We start from the raw sequence: 23,825 nt of genomic DNA on the forward strand, positions 1-23,825 counted from the left end.
CCTTTCCTTCTAAACACAAAAGAAGTGTAACTTTCTGTATCTGATTTTTTTTTCTTTGATTTTTATTTCCCCAATCCTTTATACAGTCATTATAGATGTTAAGAAGCCTGTTTTGGAAATGATTAATGCTATTAATACTTTTCTAATTCAATAAGCCCTCTCCTCTTTGAGCTCCTTGCAGTATTTTTTGCTTTCCTCAGCTTCCCACTAATTCAAATCTATGACAAATGTGAGGCTTTGTTTCAGCTATTATTTCTCACATCTCACATCACATTATTTTCCCACATCAAATAAATTAGCAGACTTTCATTTCTTTCACAGAAGTGATGCCCATATGTTGATGAAAGCAGCATAAAAATATTACCTGTTCAAACAGGAAGGGAACAGAAAAGATAGAAGTTATCTTTTATTCACTGTTCCACGCAAAACGGAGATGAAGATCCCATTCCTTCCACCTCGACAGCGCCCACTATGTTTAACAGTAAATATTACACGATTTGCAGCCTCCCCGCATCAGTTTGGTTTAACTGCACCGTGTTATAATGTCCCTTCACAATCTCTGCATAGAGTAGCAGTTATTTTAATCACACCACAGTACTTCAGTCACTGGGAAAGGATCAGCTGTCTTATCTAATGTCCACAATGCCCATCACACGGCACCAGCCCGGCAGAGCAGCATGCTGCTAATGCAGTTTTCTCTGTTTGGATAGTTAAAGATACATCTCCAGGCCAATTTGTACCTGTGTATTGTTGATAGACAGAGTGCCGCAGGCAAAGAGATACTGCATGCAGGAAATGGATTCTCATTAAACAGTGGTTTATTTTGTTCTCCACATCTCCATCATCCATCTTCCCATTTCTCTGCCCACCCAAATTGCTAATGTGAATCGAAGCTACTTCCGCCACCATAGCTCCTAACTGATGGGTGACGATACAATGATTGATTTGCCACTCCAAGAGAAGTGGGTACACATTGTACCACATTGTGCTGGATCATGGATCTGTGCCAACACTGGGGGTTTGTGCATTTGGTTTTAGAAGTTCAGACCTGAGGGGACTACTGTGAATACCCATCCTGAACACTTCTGGTTTTTGATAGGAGTACTGCCCTTCTAAAAACTTCCTTAGCTGCTTGTCTGAAGTCATCTGTGCTCCCCAGGAGACAGTATTCTGCTTACGTATTTCATATCTTAACTTGCATGCTTGCTCTGAGGATGAAAAATGTAGAATTCCTTCAATTCCAAGATATGGGGGCTGTTTCAGATTCGTCATTTTCCAAGACAGGAAACCCTAAAGTAATGTAAAAATATATTTTAACTATAAAGTGATGTAGTTAACAGCTTTTGCAAAGGAGTTTGAATCAGTGAGAAAAATACTGATGCAAACTGCTCTTTGAAAATATCCATAATAGGATCATAGAATCACAGAATGCTTTGTATTGGAAGGGACCTTAGAGATCATCCAGTGCCAAGCTCCGGCCATGTGCAGGGACACCTTCCACTAGACCAGGTTGCTTCGAGCCCCATCCTCTACTTTTATTTTTCTTTTGTGAGATTACCACAGTGTTTCGGGAGTTTTCTCATGTAATGAGGCCTCTTGAAACTCACTTTAAGATTGTCTCTGACGGTATCATTTGAAGAGGAAAGTCTTCGTGCTGGAGGACAACTTGCATCCCTATCTCTCTGCTGCATTAGATCAGCAACATTAGGAATCAGTTGCCGAAAGGGAAGTATTTTTGCAGGTTCTTCTGGAGCAGCCCAGTATGTAACTGAGCGCAGGAGCCACTGCAGGATCCAAAAGGTCAAGGCAGGTGGGGATTTGTTTTTTTGGTTTTCAGAGGAACAAATAAATTCAGGGAAATTTAGCTCCTAAAATTTTATTGTTTTTTTTTTTTTTTTTTTGTGGGAGTTGAAAGCAACCTGCAAACCCCACCTGTTTTGGGAAATGATTTAATGAATAATAAGTCAGATAAGAACTCGCATCGGGGCCCATAATTGTTTTGCTTTGTTTTAGGTAAGGTTTTTTTTTTTGCTTGCTTTTAGATAAATCCTTACACAAGCACCTTCTCTTCTCTTTGCAGAGAAAGTCGTGCCCTCCAGGGCAGAGAACGCCTAATCAGGTCCTTAAATCATCACACTGGTAAAATCCATATTGGGATAAACAGTTTGGCCTAGCAAGGGCTGCACTTTTAGCTTCCAGCTGTAATTTTTGGCAGGCACAAGCTGGGATGTGGTGAGAAAGTCAGAGGAAAACCTACAAATGCCTCCTAATCAGGGGCCCTTTGGATGCAGCGTAATCCACTGATTTGGCACAGGGTGAGCCTGGATGGACACAAAGCCACAGCCTCTTCCAGAGCACAACAGCAGTATATACCCAAGTCCTGAGGGCTCTGCTCTAGTGATCCCTAAGTTGAGGCAAGGGGACAGAAAATCATTGCCATTCCACTGAATAAATATGCTTTCTTTTGAATTTCCCTACTCTTCCTCCTCTTACCACCCATCTCCTCTCCTCTGGAAGCATCACAGATGTGAAAGGTTTACAGGTAAGCAAAGAGGAGATGGTCACGGCAAACGACAGAGCCAGAGCCGAGTACAGCACGCACTGATAAACCCCTGCCAAAGCCTTTCCCTTCTGAAACAGAATCCTTGTAATGGAAATAATTACCGAAGACACAGACAAAAACTACTTCTGAATGAAATTTAAGCTTCAGCAGACCACAGAACCGCCAGGAAATGCCAAGTCCAAGCAGCCATCCCTTCATCCTGAATTCACACCATTTTCTGTTTCTGTTTCCTGTGCAAAGTTATCAATCACTCAGAAAACTGCTGCCAGGAGGGAGGGGGTAGGGAGCTGTGGATCAAGCTTTGGATACAGAGTGCCTTGGGACAGCCTTCACCTGACTCTGCAAAAATACCAGACAGCTCCCTCATGTTGACAGGGGGCTCTCTGGAAATATGTGGTGTAATGCACAGTATTGGGGGGGGGGGGGGGGGGGAGAAGCCAGCAATTTGAGGGGGGACTTTTGGCAATACCCAGAATGATGAGTATTAACTAGGGGAGAAAAAAAGATTGGGGGGGGAGGGGGGAAGGGGGTCTCTGCTATGCCCAGTGCAGTATTGGGTACTAGGGGGAAACAAAACTGTGTGACTTCTGGGAGACGGGGACACAACCTTTGGCAGTCCCTAGAATGATGCTGTGTGATGTGGGTATTGCTGGCAGCACGCAGCACTGAGCTGCATGATTGTGTGTGGGAACCTCTGGCAATGTGCAGCACTAAGGGGATGGGGGAGAATGACAGGATTTGGGGTGCAAACACCGCTGACGGTACAGAGTGATGTCCACAGGAAGTGGAGGGGACACGGACACCCCAACCCCTCTGCAGCGCGCACCGAAGGCGCGTAACGATGCAATTCTCCTCAGCCACACACGCGCAAAACCCGCGCAGAGCCACGCGGCGCAGTCACGCTCTTTACCCTACTCCCCATCCCAACACACAGACACTCCGCAGGCACAGCGGAGGCCGCAGGGACAACGGTTCGGGTGCGCGCACACGAGCGGGCGCGGCCGCTTTAAGGGCGGCGGGGGCGCGCCTCCGGGGCGCCCGGCGCGCCTCCGCCTCGCCTCTCCGCTGCGCCGCGCTCCCTCCTCTCCCGCTCTCCCTCGCCCCGCTTTAAAGTCTCCGCCAGGATCCGGGCTCGCCCGGCACTTCCTGTACGGCAGGATGGAGCGCGCCGGGGCCCCGGCTGACCGCCGCCCGCCCGCCCGTGCGCGAAGGCGGCTCTGAGCGCCCCGTCCGCGGCATGCCGCGCTCCCCGCTGCCAGCGTGAGGCCCGCACCCCGCCGAGCGGGGGGACTCTGCGTCTCTGCCCTACCCCACAACCGGGGTGAGGGGTTTATTTTTGCCCCCCCCCCCGAAGATTCGAGTGGGAGCCCCCCGCTTCCTCCCGCAGGAAGAGAGAGGGCTGCGGGAGAAACTTATTTTCAACAAGTTTGGGGTTTTTTTCTTTTATTTTTTTCCTTTTTAATTATTATTATTTTTTCCACCCTGTGCGTTAATTATTTCAGTCCCTCTCCCCTTTCGATGTGCGGCTTTGGACATGCGGAGGCTACTGCAACCGTGTTGGTGGATCTTTTTCTTAAAAATCACTAGCTCCGTGCTCCATGATGTGGTGTGCTTCCCCGGTGAGTGAGCGCGGCGCTTCGGGAGCGGGGGGAGGGTGGTCCCGCTGCTTCCGATACACGTGTCCGCGACCCCCGTCTGGGGTGCCGCCGGGGCACCCCGCGAGTACGGAGGATGCGCTAGGGACCGTGGTGATGGAGTGGCTGCTCCGACGCCGGCTTTCCCTCAGCTCCGCAGCACCCTCCCGGCTGTGGTCAGCGTTGCCCGCGAGTGGGGCCGTGAGCGGTGCCCGGGTTCCCGGCACGGTATCTGAGCTTCCCGGTGCACTGCAGCCCGCGATGGAGTGGAGCGGGCGGAAAACGGGAGGTCCTATGCGCTAGCCGTGCTCCGTGGGGTTGCTTGCGGGGCCCCCTTTGTGCTGCGGGACTGCCGCCCGGCGCCCCGCAGGGAGCGCGGCTCTGAGCCCTTGTTGCAACCTCGCCTCCGCCGCCAAAAACTTGGCTGTGCGCGGGTCTCTGCTCACCGCACCCGTGTCCGCGGTGCGTGTCTCGCCCTGCCGGCGCCTCACCTTGCCGGGGCCGGTGGTGGTGGGGGGCGCGCCCGCTCCGCACCGGGGCTGCTGCTGTGCAGCCACCACTGCACGCCCGCGGGAGAGGGGTTATGCGGGCGGGGAGCACCCAGCGCCCACCGTGCTTAACACGCACACATAACCCGCACCCCATGGCTTGTGCCTGTCGCTGTCGCTCCGCACCGTAACGCAGGGGCTGGGGATGCCGGGGCCGGGTGGGCTCCGGGACTCCGCGTCCGCCCCCAGCAAGCCCCTCCGGGCCGGGGGAACTCGCGGGGCTCCGGCTCTCGCCGCCTCCGCAGTGCCCGCAGTCGGCCGTTAGAGGCGCTCTAGGGCCGCCGGGCTACCCGCGGGGCCGCGCGTAACCCTCCGCCGGCGCGCCGTACCCCGCCTCGAGCGCGGGCTGGATTTACTGTCGTGTGTCCCGTCCCCTCCCGCATCAAGGGCTTTCCTGACCGTGGCTTCGCACCCCCCGGAGCCGTTTGGTTGTTCCCCGTACCCTGCGCTTCGGCGGGGTGGTGTGGGGTGCGCGAGCAGAACACTCCCACTGTTCCTCTTGACCCTCGATGGGCGCCTGATGCGGCCCCAGTCATTGGCTGTGTCCGTCCGGTTGTGCGAGTGGGGAAAGTAAGGCTTAAATTCAGGGAGCTTCATAAGAACTTCCACTTCTTTCTTTTCCTTTTTCCCTAAAATATACTTTTTTTCCTAAGGCAGATAAAAGCAATTAGACCCATCCTCTCCCAGCCCTTCCAGCAGTTTCTCACATGGTAAAATGATTTGAAGCAAAAAACAAATACGTTGGAGAGAAGGGTTAATACCTCTGCAGCTCTTGAAGAAACATTTATCTTATTTGTATTGATTTCTTTTCAATTTCAGGCCTCAGAGTGAAGTCTTTCTCTCTGGTTCTGTGATATATATTGTACAGTAATTACATCCAGAAGGCAGGCTCCAGGAATGCTTCAGGAAAACAAGCAGTGATGTGGGTTTAATATGACAGTATTGTACTACTGGCTGATATACATCAGTGAGGTTTGAACCAGTTGATATTTGCATTATGGTTTGAATAGGAAGATGAATGTGAGCAGAGAGTAGTAGGTCTGTGGATGTTTGCTGTGTGTTGGTAAACTCTTTGGTGCTGGAAGGCCTGAGAGAGCTGTGTAACACTTCAGAATGCTTTGGGGCTCTTCATGGCTAAAGGTTTGCTGGAAAGCAAACTGTTTTCCAGGAGGGTTTTTATGGGTTTAGTTGCTGTACAGAGCTACTGTGTTTGCTGTCAGTGCTTTCTCACTGCTGTGTGCTGCCTCCTGAAGAGCAGTAATGTCTGGTGTGCATGCGTGTGTGCATGCAAGGGGGTATGAGCGAGGCAGCATGATAAACCAGACTCTGATCCAGTACATCCGAGATGCCCGAGGCAGGGAAGCTGCAGGGAGGATCTCAGTGGACTATAACAGGACATTGGTGCTGACAGCATCCAATGGAAAATCATTGGAATTTGTCTTGGCGGGGAATCCCGGCAAGATATTAACTGTTTAGTATCTACCACAAATGTTTCGGTGCCTTTTCATGGCATTTTCTAGAGAGGATTAGTGAATTAAGGCACTTACATTACATGTTAATTCACGAGCATCTTTCTTCTCTCCACTTCATATCTAGTTCTCTTTAAACTGAAGAGAGGTCATCATTTATTCTCTCCCCTGCAAATTACTTTACTTTCTGAAGAAACATAAAGGCTATTTATTTTCTTTGTTCAGCGACAACAAATGAACCATGTAGAAAATAAGCCTTTGCAGTGTTCTTTTGTTCTGAGGACTGTAATAGGTTTTCACTGTTTAAGTAGGTATCTTTTGCTGTTGTTCCTTTGGTTGCAATAAGAGGAGGGAGTCATTCTTGCACAAACAATATGTGGGCAAGGTTTTGCTCTTTCTGAAGTGTTTAGTGCATTTCTCTGTGGGCTTGTCACTGGTAATTGCATTGCTTAATAAATCAAACTAAGACAAGGTAAGAGAGGTTGTTTCCATGGGGTCTGTTTGCTCATTAATCTAAATTCACAGTACCAGAAATCACCAAGGCACAAATATTAACCTTGCTGTGATGTACTTGGTATCCAGTTTCTCAATGCTTTACTAAGAGAGGATAAGTATTTTTTTTGTGAAGGAAAAAATATGCATGTTTGCAGTCATTAGCTGTTGCTGTGATGATCCTGTCACCTAAGGAGTGACAGTTGTTAGTATTCTCTTGGGCTAGATGCATAAATGAAAGCAATTTTCTTGATTCTGCATTAGTGCTCAGGTAATGGATGAAATTGTTGCTGACCTGGTCACTGCCAGGTAACTGTGAATGGGTTTTGAATTTTTGAGTCTTTCTAGTTCTGAGTTGAGAGTTAATTTTACATGTAACTGACTCCTGCTTGGAGGAAGAAATATACTAGGAGCTTTTCCCTTCTACTAATCAAGTGCTACTTCAGGTATTTCTAAAGGCATGGAGGAGAATGGCTTTCTTTATGAAAGGTTTTGCAGAGGAAGGTGCATTGTGCACGTAGAGAAATACGGAACGTACAGGAGAGGGCCCTCCAAGACTTTATTTAGTCCTGTGGCTTTTATGAAGATGACACTTCTTACATTTTAATTATCCCTTATTTTCAGTGCCTTTTTAAAATATGCTTTACGTTACGGGAAATTGCTAATGGAGTCCTTGCAGATAAAGAATGTCAAGTGAGCCTATCCCACGCTGTAAGAGCTGAGCTTGCTATGTGCTTCTGGGGGAAAAACTCGAGGGAGAGCTTTGCTATCTGTTAGCAGGTTTACAGGAGCTGATTTGTGGTTAATAGAGCCTGGACACAGGTTTCCAAAGTCTTTGAGTACTCACAGGAGCTATCTGCACTAGTAGCCAAGGTAAGAGACTATTGAATTTGGGAAAGGAAGAAGAGGCATCACAGTGGAAGGGATTTTGGCATATCCAAAACAGAAAGGAACACAATTTGAGGATAACTGGAATTCCCTCAGTCATATCTGCAGTGTCTAAAAAACCTATGTCCAGGCTGGGGACATTGCTCTGCTTGAAGGAGTGAGGAGGATGTTTGCATGTATGTATGAGTTAGGATTTCTGTTACTGCTCCTCATCTGCTATCTCCTTTTTGTCTAAGAAATGGGGACAAAAGGGGTTTTGATCCTGTTCAGAAAATAGGTGTCTTGGTCAGAGCAGTGAGGAACTTGTGTGAATGTGTCACAGGGATGTCATGTCATTCATCTGCCCCTCTGCAGCCATGCTGGGAACCTCTGCTGAGGAAATAGGTCTTGCTGGGTAGGAAAAAAATAACAAACCCCACCTATTGATTTTGGTGGGGTGATGGTTTCACTCCCTGTTCCTGGGTCTTTGCGGGGAGAGGTGTCTGAAGTTATGTACATGCAGTCTGTTAATGCTGGACTGTTACCAAGATGTGCAAATTTAATAGTTGGTGTTTGTTTCCAATTACAGAAATGACAGCGGTGAGGACTCTATCCACCTTATGAGCAGTGCTCAAGGCCTAACATACTTAAGAGTTTTCTGAAATAAAATTACATGAACGTTAACTCTAATATCAATGTTCAAGTTTCATGGTTGAGTTCAAGAAATGGACTTCAAGCTATTAATCTCAACTGTCCTTGAAAAAACACTTATCATTGGGTTGCTGCTTTTTAGCAGCCGAATAATCACGTGGCATGATGTGCCCTGAAGCATCAGGGTGCAGTACTAACACTGTGCTTTAGGTAATGTGTAACTTTAATCTGAGAAATTACAAAGAAATACAGCTGATTTGTTTGCCCAAATTACTGTGCTTCCATTTTTAAAGATCACAGTTGCTTCTGTGTGTTGACAAAATAGTAATTATTCATGTTTACATGCCACCCTGCTTAAAGTTTAATTCTGAACAACAATTTTTAAGTATTTTGGGAAGTGGAATCTCATCAGACAAATTTTCTTGAAAGACATGGTGTTGTATAAGGATGCAGATACGCACCAAATGTGTTAATTTATGCTTTTATGTATCCCTTTTGGGGACTGCTTGCTGCTTTACGCGCCTAAATATCTTTACACATCTTTCCCTTCTTCAGGAAGTAAATTGTCGATATTTCTTCCAAGTGAAAACTGAACCTGCATCTTCTTCCACCAGGTTGGTGGGAATGTGACTTCATCAATTGCCAGAGTTACTCACAGGAAGAATTAACCTGTATCAGTTTCGCAGAGACATGCAGGGGTTGGAAACAAAGCAGAGAAGGAAGGTGTAAATTAATGCCCTATTTCAAGTAAAGCAGGGAAATGTGGGGCTTGGCCAACTGGAGATGCCCAACTAGGAGAGTAACTGTAGATGAAAGCACTAGTTTCTGCTTTTGTGTGTCTGTAAAATTTCAGAGAAGGCCTAAAAGAAATGCAGAATGATCCTTGGTTGCTGTTAATTTTTCCATTACAAAGTATTTTGTGGTAGTGCTGATGATCGTGTTATCCATGCTGTAGGCTACAGCTACCCATCCACATTACTTACCCTGGGACAAGTCAAAGTAGCTTCTTTCTTTTAACACTGCTTACACATGGTACAGTTCTCCAAAGTGATCTTGCCCACCTCAGTGAGGACGGGGTACTCTTAGATGACTCAGGGCTCCTTTGGTCATGTCTTGAAGTGCTTTCCTTTCAAAGTACAGTTGTCTTCTTGAGGCACAGCTGCCAGGGCATGGTGGTTAACGCCTTGAGCTCTCACATATTTATAGCCTAAGCAGAGGCTCATCCCACCCAGCAAATGAACAGATGAATGAGGGTGCAGATTGCAAGCACAGCAGTGAAGATCCTGCAGTACTCCATGGGTGTTGCTGTGCTTTTTTAATTTTTCCTTTTCTCTGATTGCTAATGGGAAACTGAAGGAAACTGGTGGTGAATCAACTCCCCAGCTGACTGGAGGAGGAGGGAGGACACAGGGCAGTAAGGAAATGGAGAAATTTGTGCAATCACTGTAAGATCTGTTTTTATTACACTGAATGGGCTCACTTTACAGCAATTTGAATTACTCTTCAAGTGAACTATGGTTAAAGTAAAATCAGTTTGTACCCGGCCTTTCTGTTTTTCTTCATGTGGTTTTATTATGCACCACCAAGTTTGCTTGGGAGTTGAAGTACCAGCGTTCTTCATTACCAAGTCATTTGAATAATGATGAACCATTTTCTAGAACTTAAAACTTGACCGCATTGTGCACCTGCCAGCAGCACTGACACATAAAACCTCAACTGACGTGGGTATTGCAGGCTGCCTGTGCATAAATGCTGCAGTTATGCCTGAATGTGCTTATCCTGTGCCAGTGCCCTTTGAGGGGGTTTGCATTCAGAGCATGGAGGCTTTAGTAAAGGAAATGTAGGTGCTTTGAGACTTGGGTGCTTAGCTGGGGAAAGCTGCTTTGAAAAAGTCCTTTTCCCTGCTTGCAGATATGTAATGAGTGATACCTTGAGCTCTGAAGAGCTGCATTGATATTTAGGAGCAAAATGTGAGCTATTATTTGGTCTTGTGATAGCTGTTTTATTCTCTTCTTTTGAAACAGAATGCTCCTGTCTCCCTGACCGAGTGTTGTGAAAGTTCTGTTGGGAGTCAGCTTATCCTGCTGACAGTAATGGAAAACTATCTGGTAACTCCTTGCAGGCAAAGTGGGCAGTTCAGTTTTCCTGCACTTCACTCTTTCCATCTTCTGTCCTTGCAGGAAGCTTGTAAAGACAGACATAATTCTGTATACTTGCTTTAATCCAAGCAGTGCCTTGCTCTTTCCTTACTCCTATAAAAGCATCTGCAATTTGGGCTATCCTATTTTTATCAGTCTGAAGTCTTAGACCTGGAATTGCCTAGTCAGTTTGTCAGACTGGTTTAAACAGCAGTATTAGTTTCCCAGAGTGGAAGAGGACTTCACCATGACAAGTGGCGAACGCTGAATGTGCGCGATCTGAAGGTGGCATCCCTTGTGCCAGTGCACTGGGCAAGCCATTTTTCTACTGCAGAGGTAAACAGAAACAGCTCTGTCCTGACCCTTGCTCATACTCAACAGTTAGCAAGTTAGGTTTTTTGGGCCTCATTCCATTCCTTTAGAAGAAGGATGTCTGTGAAGTAAACCCTGCACTGCTGAGGACCAGTCCTGCCTTGTGTCATTTTGGTGTGCTCAGAAATGCTCTCCTTATGGATGTGTATTTATCTAAGTCTCAATTTAATCATTATTTATCGTGTGCCTCAGCATGAGACTGTCGTGTCTGTCCTGCTTTCCCTGTGGAAACTCCAAGCTGAGCCAATAAAGATACTACTAGCTTTAAAATAATTAAGTACAGATCTACATTGCTATCACAAGTGAATTTAGGGATTACATTTTTCGATAGACTTTCACTGGTATTTAGATTCCTAAAGTGCTTGCAGACTTTGGGAGATTGTGGCATAGATTTCTGGCAGTCCAAGTGGAAATAAGGTTTTGTGCAGCATGACTTGTCTCTTAGCATTTGCATCCATTCAGCAGGTAGGCATAGAGAGCCAGTTGAAGGTTTGTTCTTGCTGGCCTCCCTGCTACTTGTAACTAGTTTACTCATACTCTTACAGTGCAGTAGCTCCTGTATTCTGAATTTAAATCCATGCTTAAAACTACAACTAAACTTTGCCTGTTGACAGCAGTTGCATCATGTTTTAATTGGTGAGAATCGCTAATGGAGTGTTCAGGTTCTAAAATTAGTTGTTTGTTTTTCCTACTTTGCCCAAGGGTTTTGCATCAGATTTATACAGTTTCTGGAAAAGTGTTCGTGTTCCAAAGCAACACCTTTGTGCAGCTTTAGCTATTTAAATAAGTGTTAAAAGGATGGGCTCAGTGGCAGCAGGTTCAGAAACTGTGATTTTTCTTAAAGTTGTTTCTTACTACATTGTTTATGCATTGTAAAGTGCTTCTGTTTACTGTGAATTAATTCACTGTCATCTTAGTAAACCTGAGGTGCAAAATGTGCAAGTTCGTAACGTTTTATCTTAATGGCAGGTCCTCTGCTGCTGCAGATAGTCCTAGCACGATTGATACGAATGTATCTATGGCATCTTTCGTCAGGTGAGGATTTGCACAGTAACCCTCATCAGCACATTACTCAAGAGCAACTGTGCATATTCTTTTCAGTATTTCCATAGGCTGGCTTACTATCAAAGGTGCTCAGTTTTAATACTGCCTTTATGTTTTAATACTGCCTTCATGCTTCTTGGAGGCTTTTACTAGGCGGTGAAATGTAGACCCACCTCTTTGTGCTTGCTGTGAAGCAGAGGTGTCCAGTCCTTCCATTAAAATTCTCTTTGGAGTATGTTTGTTATGTGTATCAGTCCTGGGAATTGCTCTGTTACACTGCACCTAATTTTTTACCAAAGCTTTGAGGTTTTCTGTCAACAGCTGTCTGTTGTTTGTGTGTTTTTTATCAATTGCTTCTTTGATGCAGATTGAAATATACCCACCTGCTTTTCCTTGAACAGTCCCCAAAATAAATAACCCAAAAAGTGATTTAGTCACTGTAGCTGTGATTCTCGAACTGCAAATACACATCCACTTTAACAACTGTCTTTTATGTTCGGCTTTTCTCTAGTTGTTTAAAGAGCTCTCTGGTACTTTGTTACCATTACAATAAAACCATGTCACCATGTCCTGATTAACTCAGTGACCAAACTCCACAGCCCTTTGCCGTCAGATCTCATGTAGTCCTTACACAATTTTTGTAGCAGTCTTTTTCTTTTCCTCTTTATTTCCCCCCCCCCAACTTATTTTCAGAAGGGTGCACACCAGAGCTCAACACTGGTCATATTCATATCATACGTGCATGATGCTATTGCCCTTTTTGTTTGTCCAAGGATTTTCAGTGACTTGCTTTTCTGCTGCAGCAAGAAAGAGCATGTTTATTGTTTGCCTACTATGACTTAAAGGTGGTTATTGAAGTCAGTGCTGAGCAGCATAGTCTGCTGTTCACTGGATGTGGCCTGGATCAAGATTTCGTAAGGGTTTTAACTTTAATGAAGTGAACTCTTTGAATATATCTCTTTTTTTATTATTTTTTTTCCATGTGTGCAATGCTGCAATGGTGATTTTAACACTGGTGAGCAAGGCAGCCCTCTTTGACTGCAGTCCTCTGCAGTCTTAGTGTCATCGTTTGTTCCGGCTTTGTTTCCTTTAGCAGCCCAACAGTTTTTAAGGAGGCAGCTTTGAGTACATCCCATAATAGTCCAGGTGCCTGCTGTGGAGTTCTCCAAAACAGATTTCTTTGGCTTTGAATTCTGTTAAGCATTGTGTGAAGCTTTCAGTTTACAGCTCCAGAGCATGACTGTGACTTTCTGGTCATAGTTGTCACCCTTCTGTGATAACACTGATGTGGCTAACACTTGAGCTTCATCAGAAACTCAGAAGTGGGGGTTACAGCTTGAATGTAGCCCCAAGGAGGCAGTAGATTTCTTAGGAACATGGGTTTTGTCCCCATCCATTCCCTTCCCCCTTTATACCAAAACCATGCTGCTGCTTTTGGTATAAAGTGTTTCTTGTAGTGTCCTCTTTTTCTGCCGTTGCTGGATGCAGAGGACTGGATATTGAGCCAGCTGCAAGAGTTTAGAAGATCTGCTCTGTTGCCATGGCCCTTTTTCCACTAGGGTGGCTTCCCTTGGATGCTTTCACTTTCCACCTCGATTGTTTTAGGCAAACTTGCACCATGCCTCAGATGAGGAAAAACAATTCCTTCTCTCGCAGCTAATGTTACCCTGTCTAGGAAGAGACTGGTGTCCCTGAAGGTAGGAGAGAAGGTGAAGAGATCCTTATGACTAAAGTAGAGAGGGAGTCCAATCTTGCAACTACGATAGTCTTCACAAAAAATGGTGAGAAGCCCTGATCCCTACCTAGCAGCTAATATTGGATCAATGTCTGGCATGCTGAAGGGATCATAATCTTAATCGTGCTTCATCAATACTGATACTTCTCATGTGCTTTAGGAGGATGTAGTGCAGTGTGAGCCAGGCAGGTGCTGGCATCACATGCAGCCTGGAGAGCACAGGACAGTGAGCAGGCAGTCTGCCAGGAAGGTTTCAACTAGTCTTTACAGTGATGGACTAGATGGCCATCACCAAAAGTCCCTTCCAGCATTGTTCTGTGCTGTACATACCTTACTGCACATTTGAAGTCCCTGGTTGTCTCTGGGGACTGGAGGAATAAAGTGGAGCTGCAGCCTGTGTGTTCAAAGAGCCTCTGCTGTGCGTGGAAGGGGAGCCTGATGCCCAATGGTATTACTTACTGGAGCGTGAAGCCTGCAAGTAATGGTAATACAAATGTATTTCAATTTGTAACCTGGCCTTCTGTATCACAATTGGACTACTTCTATTGCACATGTACATCACTTGGGGAAACATGCTGATAGTACTTAACATTTAATTGCTTCTCTTAATTTTATTTGTAAATTAGAATCTAGAGGATCTGTAAGGGAAAAAAAAAAACAACCCAGCAAACCAGTAGAGCTTAATTGGACAACACTTTAGAGTAAGAAAAAAAGGCATGTAGCTTTCCAGCTTTTGGAGCAGAGACAAATGCAAACTTACCTATTGATCCATATGTATGATATCATATTTTAGCTACTGTCTAAACTGAGGTCATCTGTATGCTAGATTGCTTCAGAATCTGTCTATCTTATCACATCTTGTACTCATTTACAGTTGTTTCCATTTCTGGCCTTGTTGCAGAGACAGCCAGTGTTTCAACCTAAATTAAAATCAATAAGAAGCAATTTCATTTGTTTTTTAACTACTCAAGCAGACTTTCTTTGGTAAACCTCTGTATGTTCAAATAAGCCACTTTGTTCTTTCCATCAAGGTAATTGCCAGACCTCATTAATTCTTAATTTTTGCATATGGAGGAAGGGGTTTATTTTCCAATGTACCTAAGAGAATGTCAACAATAATTTAAAAATAAACATGTATTTTAAATCACTGCTGAGAAATAGCTGCAATAAAGAACTCTTGGCAATTAGAAGTAGTTTAAAAACATCTTGAGGGGAAGCATATGCTTGGGGCTGTGGTGAGTGCTGTTGACAGAGGAATCCTGCACTGGCAGCCGAGCACAGACTTCCCCCTGGTGCATTTGGGCAGTGTTCTGCAGGGAGGACTTTCAGTGGAAAACGTACAGTCTGGGTCTCACTGTCTTCAGTCCTTGGCTTGGATCCTTCTGCATCACACCAGTTCATATAAGAAGCTGTTGTCATGTTGTCAGCTGGCTTTTAGCACACAGCCAGCAGAGTGCCAGCAATAACAGTTAACCTGGGTCAAATTCAGCATGGAATTCAGACTGAAGCAATGTTTGTACTTCCTAGATAAGACAGTGGTGAACCATAACATAATATTAGAGTAAATATCTGAAGGTAACTTTCTGCTGCAAGTGTTTGAAATGGGATGTGTTGCTGCTCTGGCAAGTTGATCACAGGGGCAGGAAATCACCTTCCTTAGTTTGTAGTGGAGGCTGCCCAAATGGATGGAGATGGTCACATTACTGTGGAAAATGGTTTAATTGGAAACATAAACTCTACGTTTCTGAAGGTTCAGTTCTCAGTGGCAAGGCTTCCTGTCCCTGATATAGGTAGCTAGTTGGAAGAAACAGTTTGTGTCTTAAGAAACAACATTTCCAGAAATGGCAGACCAGCTGCTGTGGTGGAGAATCTGGCTCTTTTGGTTCGGTGTTTGCCAGGTACAGCATCTACCAGTGCTGGGCCAATGTCTATATGAGCATTTCTGTTCTTCTGCATCTTTTAAGTTATGCAAAGTGAGACTAAATGCATGCTGATGTTTTTATTAGATGACTCTTTGGGTTTCTGTGGTCTTGGCCATTGCTTCTCATAACATCAGAAATGTTTACGAATTGCTGGAAGTTTTCCTTCCAAAGACAAGAACCTTTTGGATGGTATAAATCTCATTTTCTGTTTTAGTTCCTGAGCACTATGAGCTACCTGTTGCTTTAATCTCTTGGGTTCAGTTTTTTCTCACTTTTTGCTTCCACTTGCTTTGATTCAGGTATGTTAATGAATCAAGATGGGAAACCAAGGGCAAAAAGAGGCAGATCTGGCTAGTCTGGTAATGAAAACAAGAGTCTGTTCCCTCAAGAAAACTGCTAAAGCAGTGTTTTGTAAGAGCAAAACATAATTAGTAACTAGATGACAAGGATGAAAAGCAGATTTTCTTCATCCTTGAAGGCAACTGAACAGTTGTATGTAAATCTCTTGAGTTTGATGTAAAAACACCAAACAGTTTCTTTTTAACCAATCACTTAAAATCACACAGGAATTCATGTTTATGTGCCAAGAAGCCAGCTGTGTTTAAAAGCACATGAGCAGACCTGGCACACAATGATCTAGGGATGGAAGGTAAAAGTGACTTGCCTCCACGTTGGTGACAGCTATTGTGAGTGATTCCCAAGCCATAGTTCAATGCATGTGATATATTACAGCACAAATAGGTTCTCTGTCAAAAAGATAATTAATACCTCACGTCAAACACTATCTGCATGCACTGCTTTCTCTGTTTCATGTTATTAAGCAGTGTGACCTTTTCTCTTTCAACAATTAGCTTTCAAGGTGAAAACCAGCTTAGGAAGAAAATGAACTTTTTTCATTGGGTCTGAGGAATCTTGTAGTTTCGCAGTAGTCTTGAGTATACCTTCACACTTTATAGTTTTGATTGCTGTCTTGATCAATGACTCTTTATTTCTGTAGTCTTGACATCGCATTTTCCCGTTGGCTTCTGTATTTGGGAGGCATCATAAGGCATTTTAGGTACAGACTCTCTGCAGAGCCAGATGAGGCTTGTGAGATGTGTGCTGTCAGCGGCTAACAACTCTAGCTTGTCTCATTTGCACCCTATTAGTAACAAGTTCACTTGCTAAATAATTCTGTTCTGATCTTCAGTTTTTAATTTACCTGACAGTTGTGCTTGCTGTTGAACTGGGATGATGAGCACCCACTGTAATAAAGCAGTGCTCTCTTTCTTGGCAAAACTGAATGTTTCTAAGCTACAGACACTGAGTGTGAGAAAACAGGGCTTACAGTTTGATTTGCCTTTTTGCTTCTATTGTGAAACAAAGGACATCCTGGAGTTTGCTGCATTTGAGTGCATTCTTTGGAAATACTCCTTACAAGGAGTATTCTTTCTGGATGAGTTGGAAATAAAATGTGTGGTTCTGATGAACACCATTTCTGTAACCATTGACTGTCTGGGCCATAAAATACTGAGCAAAATAAAGGATCAAAGCACTGTCCTGCCTGCCCTGGAAAGCTGATGGATTGTTCAGTGTTTCCCTTGGTGCCTTTCAGTGACTTCTGCTGTCATTGATACAGGCAGCATCAACAAAACTTGGACCCTTCTGCTAGCTCTCATGGTTGCAAGTAGAGAAAGCTCAGTTTGTTTGGCTGCTTAATGCTTTGCTGGTCTCACACATGGGCTGTATGAGGCCTGCTTACATGTTTGCTTTCTGTTACGTGACTGCTGTGTTCTTCTTTCCAGGTTGACACTTCAGTGGTGCCAAGATAGTTGTGAAGTAGCTAATGCTGTGGCTACAGATATATGTAAAAGTGCTTTGGATATCTTTCTGCTGGACTGTAAAGATAATGCAGTGTTCGTGTCTTTAATATTTGCAGCCTCGCAGAAAGACCTTAGGCTGAAGAATTGGACCAAAGTCCAGCAAGAGGTGCAGTGCTGCCTTCTTGAGCACTGTAGTGTCTTGCTGAATGTTTTTGTATCTCCCCTACATGAATGCTTCCAATTGGACTGGGTGCTCCTCTCTTTGCCCCATCCTTTTCCAGTGTGGCTGGGCACTTACGCTAATGCAGTGTTTGCTACCCAGGCTTTACGTGGGCTTCAAGCAGGAATTCTCAGTGCCTGAAAGTGTAAGCTGAGGCCAGATGTCATTCACCACTATGCTGATGAGCAGTTGGAGCAGTATTTCAGACATCAGGACCTGGTTGCTCAGATATCTTGTATCTCACCCTTATTGCTAAGGAGGATGCTCTGCTGCTCTGTGATCAGTCTCTTGCTCTGTCTTGTCTGTTGAGCACTTCTGAAGTGCTATTTTGCATTCAAAGTTTCTGTGTGTTGCTATACATATATATATTTATGTATGAATGCTACTGCTTTTAAAACCTGTCATTAATATTAATTAAGCTTAGGAATTACATACTTGAATAGTTTTCTTCCATTAGTAAAGCAGTTAGTAGGTGGATTAGAGCGAACATTCATCAGGTGTCATAGCAGCAGAGAAGAACTGACTTCGCATCTGGTATTTATAATGTGTGTCTGAATTCACTGTTGTAGACAGAACTGTGAAATAAGGTTTTGTGTTTTTTTTCTGAAGAGTGGTCATGTCCAAAGAACAGATGAGGCTTCTTTATAGCATTGGAAACTTCTTTGTTAGATGATACTGAAGTCAGGTGGCCTTGTGATTCCTTTGGCAGAAGTGTGTTTAGCGAATGCTTTTTGGTAAACTTTGAAGCCGGGGTTGTACATGAAAACTGGTAACACCGGTTAATTCTGCACTGGAGTTGAAGTGATGTGGAGAAAGGCTGTGTTTCACAGTGGTAGGTAATTAGTTACACAGGACTCTGCTTTCTTGCGGACAAAACCTCCTTGTTCAGTGGAGATTTCCACCTTCAGTTTGGAGTGGCGCGACGTCAGATGGAATCTGACTAGTGAGTGATTTAGTGCAATGTTGACAAGGAAAAACTGTCAAGTGGAGTATGTGTTGGTAGAGGACAATGATGCTTCATTGCAGTTTCTTCCTTGAAAAGCTACAATGGCATTGATGTTTTATTGTTTACATGTTGCTTCATCAGTTTGGGCAGCTTGTGTCATGGAGGGGAAATGTGTGAAGATTGTGTGTTTTCAAACACTAACACCTATAAATGCCTTTCTTTCAATGCGAAAAGCCAGCGAAGAAGCCAGCTATTTGTACTATCATGTTTACAGTCAGATTGCTCCCTCTTCCTGCCTGTGCTCCATTTTATCAACTATATGTTTTCTTTGGTGTTTCAAGAAAAAGACTAAGAAAACAATAGGAACAGTGGCAGCAGTCTCTGTGTAAAACATGTATTGGTGTTCTAAAAACCAGTTTAATTTTAGCATGTACTTTAATAAAAACTTCAGCTATATTTTTCTTTGCCACTTCTTCCCCAGTTCCGCTGTGTTCCATTCCAAGGAGTGTTTGTGAAGCCCAGAAATGCTCACTGTGTAACACGTGAGAATTCCAAAGTGACAATGACATGAAAGTTGCGTAGGGTGATATACCAGATTGTAGGGTATTGTAGGCATAAGATAATTGAAGGGTTCTAATGATAATTTGGGGGGGGGGGAACCCAAAACTGATGCCTGGCTTGAACCTGTCTTTGAAGAAGCGTAGACCTCTAAGAGCTGTGGGGTGTGTTGCTTCTCAAGACCTCTGTGTCTGCTGGTGTTCCAGGATCCCAGAGAAGGACACCAATGGACTGGGCTGTAACTAATTTAGAAATGACAAAGCTGGACAAACATGCTAAAAATACCTTCTGAATTTGGCTTGTAAGTAACCAGCACTCCTCAGATGACAGTTTTCATTTCCATCACTTCCAGACCGTCAAACCAGGTTGAACTGCTCTAGTTTTTGTTACTGGAGTTGGATCTGACAGCTACAGCAAAGCTGAATCTGGTACCCTGCCTTCCTGGCAATGAAGGCCAGTGTGAACACACTGCACTTGTGAGTGGCAAACTGACCTCCTTTGTTCTCCTTAAACCAAAGTCACCTCTGATTTTAATGAATAGTTTGGATGATGTTTATCACAATATACCCATATGCAGAGTCTGTCCTGGCTCTTATTGTTCCTGTATCCTGTGGTGATGCTCAAAGCATTGCAGTGAAAGGAGGCACTAAGGAAGACATCTAGTGGTTTCCTTGCATTCAGTGACATGCATTATTTTGGTCAGAGAAACACTGTTATATTCCTCGTTGCATTCTTCTAGTTGTGTGAGTATGTTGCTTGAAGGTTCTGGTTTGGTTAATGTGGGAGTTCAGATAGCTGAAGATGTATGTCTGGAGGTGTCTGTGTTTTCCTCCTCCTGGACTGGCTCAGTGGGGCGCTGGCAGAGTTATTGATGGTACTTTTAAGACTTGCTGCACAAGGTGGAGCAGTTGCATGCGCAGGTGTATGCAGTCAAAGCTGACTGAATGAGCTTGCTGAAGCCAGGATGGCAAAGAAGGGGAACTCCTGAGCTGCAGTTTTGGCCTCAGCTGAATTTAATTAATTTAGATGATCTTAAGGACCTTTCCAGCCCTAACTGTTCTGCGGTTAATCAGATGGCAAATGGCTTCCTTCTGCTTTAATCCCTGTAGAGATCAAGAGCTAAGAGAGTAGCCAGGGTACTGTGGAGCTCTTTGCATCCTGGGAGAGAGGAGCACCTTTCTGCTGGGGGATTTCAGGATCTTGGTGCACTGCCATCCCATCAGTGAAGCAAGGCTGCCAGAAAGTCTTCTTGGCCTGTGAGTTGTACATGCTGGTGTCAATCAGCCTAGCTGGTTTCTCTGGTTGGGAATGAAGACAAGAAGTGATTGTTGAACAGCAATAGACTGAGTGGATCCAAGATGCTCATGACGCTTCTGTAGTATCTGTGTGGGCAATGGTTATCAGGCTAGGAGACATCCTAATGTTTGACAGTGCTGAATGTGAGTACCTTGACAATGAAGAAGAGGTAAGTTGCTTTTACCTTTGATGTCATGAATTCCTTTTGGATGCGCCTATCTATCAGACCACCCTACACTTAAGCAAAAAGCCTTTCCTCAGTGTTATCGGAGTTTCTCTGACCTACAGGACATTACAGTTACACCTTCACCCTTTGAGCTTCTTTATGGCTGGCTTCAGGATAAATCTGGTTTGCTCTTGAGCTTCGTAATCCTGAAGTCAGTGTTGATACTGAGGTGGTGGACTTTTTCAAAGAGGACAAATAGCTGTAGTCTCTCCATTTCTCTTAATCAGATAGCCCCTCTTCTGAGAGGCCTCTTCTGAGGGAGGCTAGGAGCTGTGAACTGATGTGCAGTGGCTGAGACAGATCAAAACTGATTTATCCACTGATTGCAGAACAGTGTCTGAAAAAGCAGTTCTTTTTGGTATATAAAGTAAATTGTCTTTGGGTGATGGTATTGGTATGTTGTTGGTCACGCTACAGCCATCTTCGCAAGCCTGAGTTTTCATTTTAAAAGGCATCATTGTCTGTTAAATATTTGGACATTTATACTCCCCCTGGGTCGATCAACTGTTTGAAATGAATTATCTGACAGTGCTGTGACAATTAAAGAGTGGTGTGCTCAGGTGGAAGGGTTTGTCTGTTTCAGAGATTGGAGCGATATGCTCAGTGAAAATTAACATCCTCCCAAGGTTAAATTATCTATTTAAAGCTCCTGCAATTACAGTGTTAGATAGAAGGAATTTTTTCTGTTGTTAATGTGGATAAGAGTTAGCAAAGGACAAATGACATAATTGGAGGGGGAGAGAGAGACTGCTTGTATCTTAAAAGAGTGAGAGATAAGCAGAAGGCAATGCCAGGGAACTGCCATCAGGCATCTTAGTCCTTTCTGGTTGCCTTAATCTTGAGCAGTTTTTGCAGGCTGGGAAAGAAACAAGTAAGTTAGTTTGGGTGTAAAAGTTTCCTTTGACTTCTCCTGAGTGTGCTCTGTGGGCCTTGTGAGTTGAATTGACATATTCCTTGTGCACACATTATAGCAACTTAAATGAAAATTACACTCGTAGCAAGAGAATGTACTCTGCTTAAATTAGATCAAGAGGTTATGACAGAAAAAGATCATTGAATAAAGGGGGGTTTAAATCAGACAGTGAAAGAAATGTATGACTTCAAACTTCCTCTTGCCAGAATTTATTAATAAAACACAATGAGGTTTTTGGAATACAATGCAGACCTCTTCCTTGGAAGGTTACAGTGTAATTTGTGTAAATGTTTGCATAATTTGACTTTGAGACATTTCTTGTAATTTGGTAAACTGCAGGTCTTTGTCCAATCTGCTGCATTTTTCTTGTGCCTCATATTGATGCATCTAATTGCCTCCTAAGTACATACTCAGTTTAAAGCCATTGCACTGCCCTTTGGACCTTGAGAAATTCACCTTCCAGTCTGTAATAGTAATCTCTGTATGGATCTTATCTGTGAAGGAGCTGGCCACCTTTGCTTGTTTCCTGAGTATCCACAGCTAACTGCTGTTCTGAATAACCTCCTTTTGCTGTCATACAGCTGACGAAAACGTGCTGTATGATACCTTAATTTTTCCGAGCTGCAGGATGCTGTCCTTTGTCAGGAAAGCCAGGACACAGCAGTCACAGGCATCCTCTTGTGAGGAGCTGGCTGATCCTTGGTGGGAATATTGCCCAGCATTGTATGTGTACACCTCTGTTTCAGCTGGTCCCTTACTGAATGCTTCCTGCTGAAATGGGATTGAAGAGTAGCTTTGGGCAAGGCAGTGATCAGCACTGGTAGGATGTTGATGTTATTATGCGTATATTATTACAGTGATACTGTTATTAAATGAGTTTTAAACTTCAGTTTTTTCAGTATAAAACAGGTGCTGAAACATCTGGAAACAAGTTATTGCTTTAGTGCTGCTTTGCTGCTGAACTGCTTTGAAATCCACAGAATACGTGGGCAAATGATTTGTATCTGGAGACACTAATACTGTATGTGTTGAGTTTGTTCACCTAAACAGTCTTAAAAGAGATTGCTCTTGGCTGGTGAAGCAGGAAGAGATCTGGAATGAAAGCTCAAAATGCAGAGGGAGGGAAAACCAAATTGGGTAAGAGATGGTTATGGAAGGGTGGAGGGCAGAGAGTCAGGTTGAGAAGTCGAGTTACTGGAACTTTAGGTTCCAGTAGGTAGTTGTGGTTTTATTGTGTTGCAGTGATTTCTCCATTGGCTTTACACAGCAGGGCCTGAAGAAATGGCTGTTAATACCCTCAGGAATGTAAAGTGTCTTTAAATCTTAAAATTTCACACAATTTTGTACTGAAATTACTTAGGAAGGATACCTCTTCACATATGTATTGATTCTTAAATCAATGGTATGAGACTTCAAAAGAAATTGCCCCATTTACAACTTATTTCTATGTCCTTGGATTGAAATATTATGTATAGAGTTCAGAGCAGGAGACGTTCAGTGAAGTTACATGAGCTTAATAAAAATGAACCTACACATGACTTTGCATAAAGGGGTGGAGAAATCAAAGGACTAACAAATTTGCATAGATAGCATTTGAATTGTTAATTCCTGTTGCACTTCATTGCAAGGATGTAATTTTTAATTAAGAATAAAATGTGGCAGATATTTGAAATGGGAAATGATTATAATTGCAGATGGAAATTGAGGTAATGAGAACTGTTTTAATTAATTGTTAACATTTTACTTCTTTGTTTTTTTTTCTTTATGAGCTTGTGGTCTGTGGACATGACATTTGTTTTGTCGATGTGTATATTTAAACATTCAATGATTAAGACATGAAATGTTGGCAGCAGACACAGTTTTAGTCTTGAAATTGCATTAGTAACTTGAAAGGGTCTGTATAGATGGACTTTTGAGTGTCTTTGGTAAGACAGACTTTGCTGTTTGCAGAATTGGTGTGAAATTGCAGTGTAAAAACTGTATTCTCAAAACGTCCTTTTGAAACCATATTTGTCTTTCACTGCGGGTTTCATAAATGGTGCAGATACTTCATGGGAGAAGAATGAGATGTTGTTTGTACCAAACAACTGTTTTCTTTTTAAAGTTCTCCATTGATGAATATGACAATACTGTATTGACCTGAATTTAACTTGCAAGATTCTGTTGAGCTGATGTGCTCTGTTTGTGTTAATGGACATGGGCCTACAGGAAACTGTGGGCAGCTCTTGGTACAGCTGAGCAGATCTGTGCCTGCAGAGGGAAGGGTGAACTGGGTGGTGCGGCTCCTATTGTCAAAAGCCCTACATGCGTCTGGCAGGGTTCCTATAGCTCCAAAGGGTCCAACAGAAGTCTGCGAGGAAGAAGATGGTGATACTGGAGGGAAGGAAGCTCCAGGTCTGTCCAGAAGCAGCCCTGCTTTGCTCTGCTAC

General features: G+C 43.8%; 1 protein-coding gene across 3 annotated transcripts in view; it reads left to right on the top strand.

The window, feature by feature from the left end:
• The first annotated feature begins 2,237 nt into the window (after positions 1-2,237).
• PTPRG (protein tyrosine phosphatase receptor type G) overlaps positions 2,238-23,825 on the top strand; it is a 404,332-nt gene continuing 382,744 nt past the window's right edge. Inside the window, exons 1-2 of one of the 3 annotated variants that reach the window (XM_061354220.1) lie at positions 2,238-2,542; positions 4,066-4,182. In XM_061354220.1, the coding sequence (XP_061210204.1) occupies positions 2,455-2,542; positions 4,066-4,182 (205 nt within the window). In that variant the 5' untranslated portion in view covers positions 2,238-2,454. Of the gene's footprint in view, positions 2,543-3,628; positions 3,885-4,065; positions 4,183-23,825 lie in introns of those variants that run through there. The other 2 variants (XM_061354222.1, XM_061354221.1) reach the window with 2 other exon arrangements.

This window comes from Neopsephotus bourkii, unplaced genomic scaffold (genome assembly GCF_033783945.1).
Source record: "Neopsephotus bourkii isolate Nb327-2 ecotype Australia unplaced genomic scaffold, CSIRO-AGI_Nbou_v1 NB_719, whole genome shotgun sequence".
NCBI lineage: Eukaryota > Metazoa > Chordata > Aves > Psittaciformes > Psittacidae > Neopsephotus > Neopsephotus bourkii.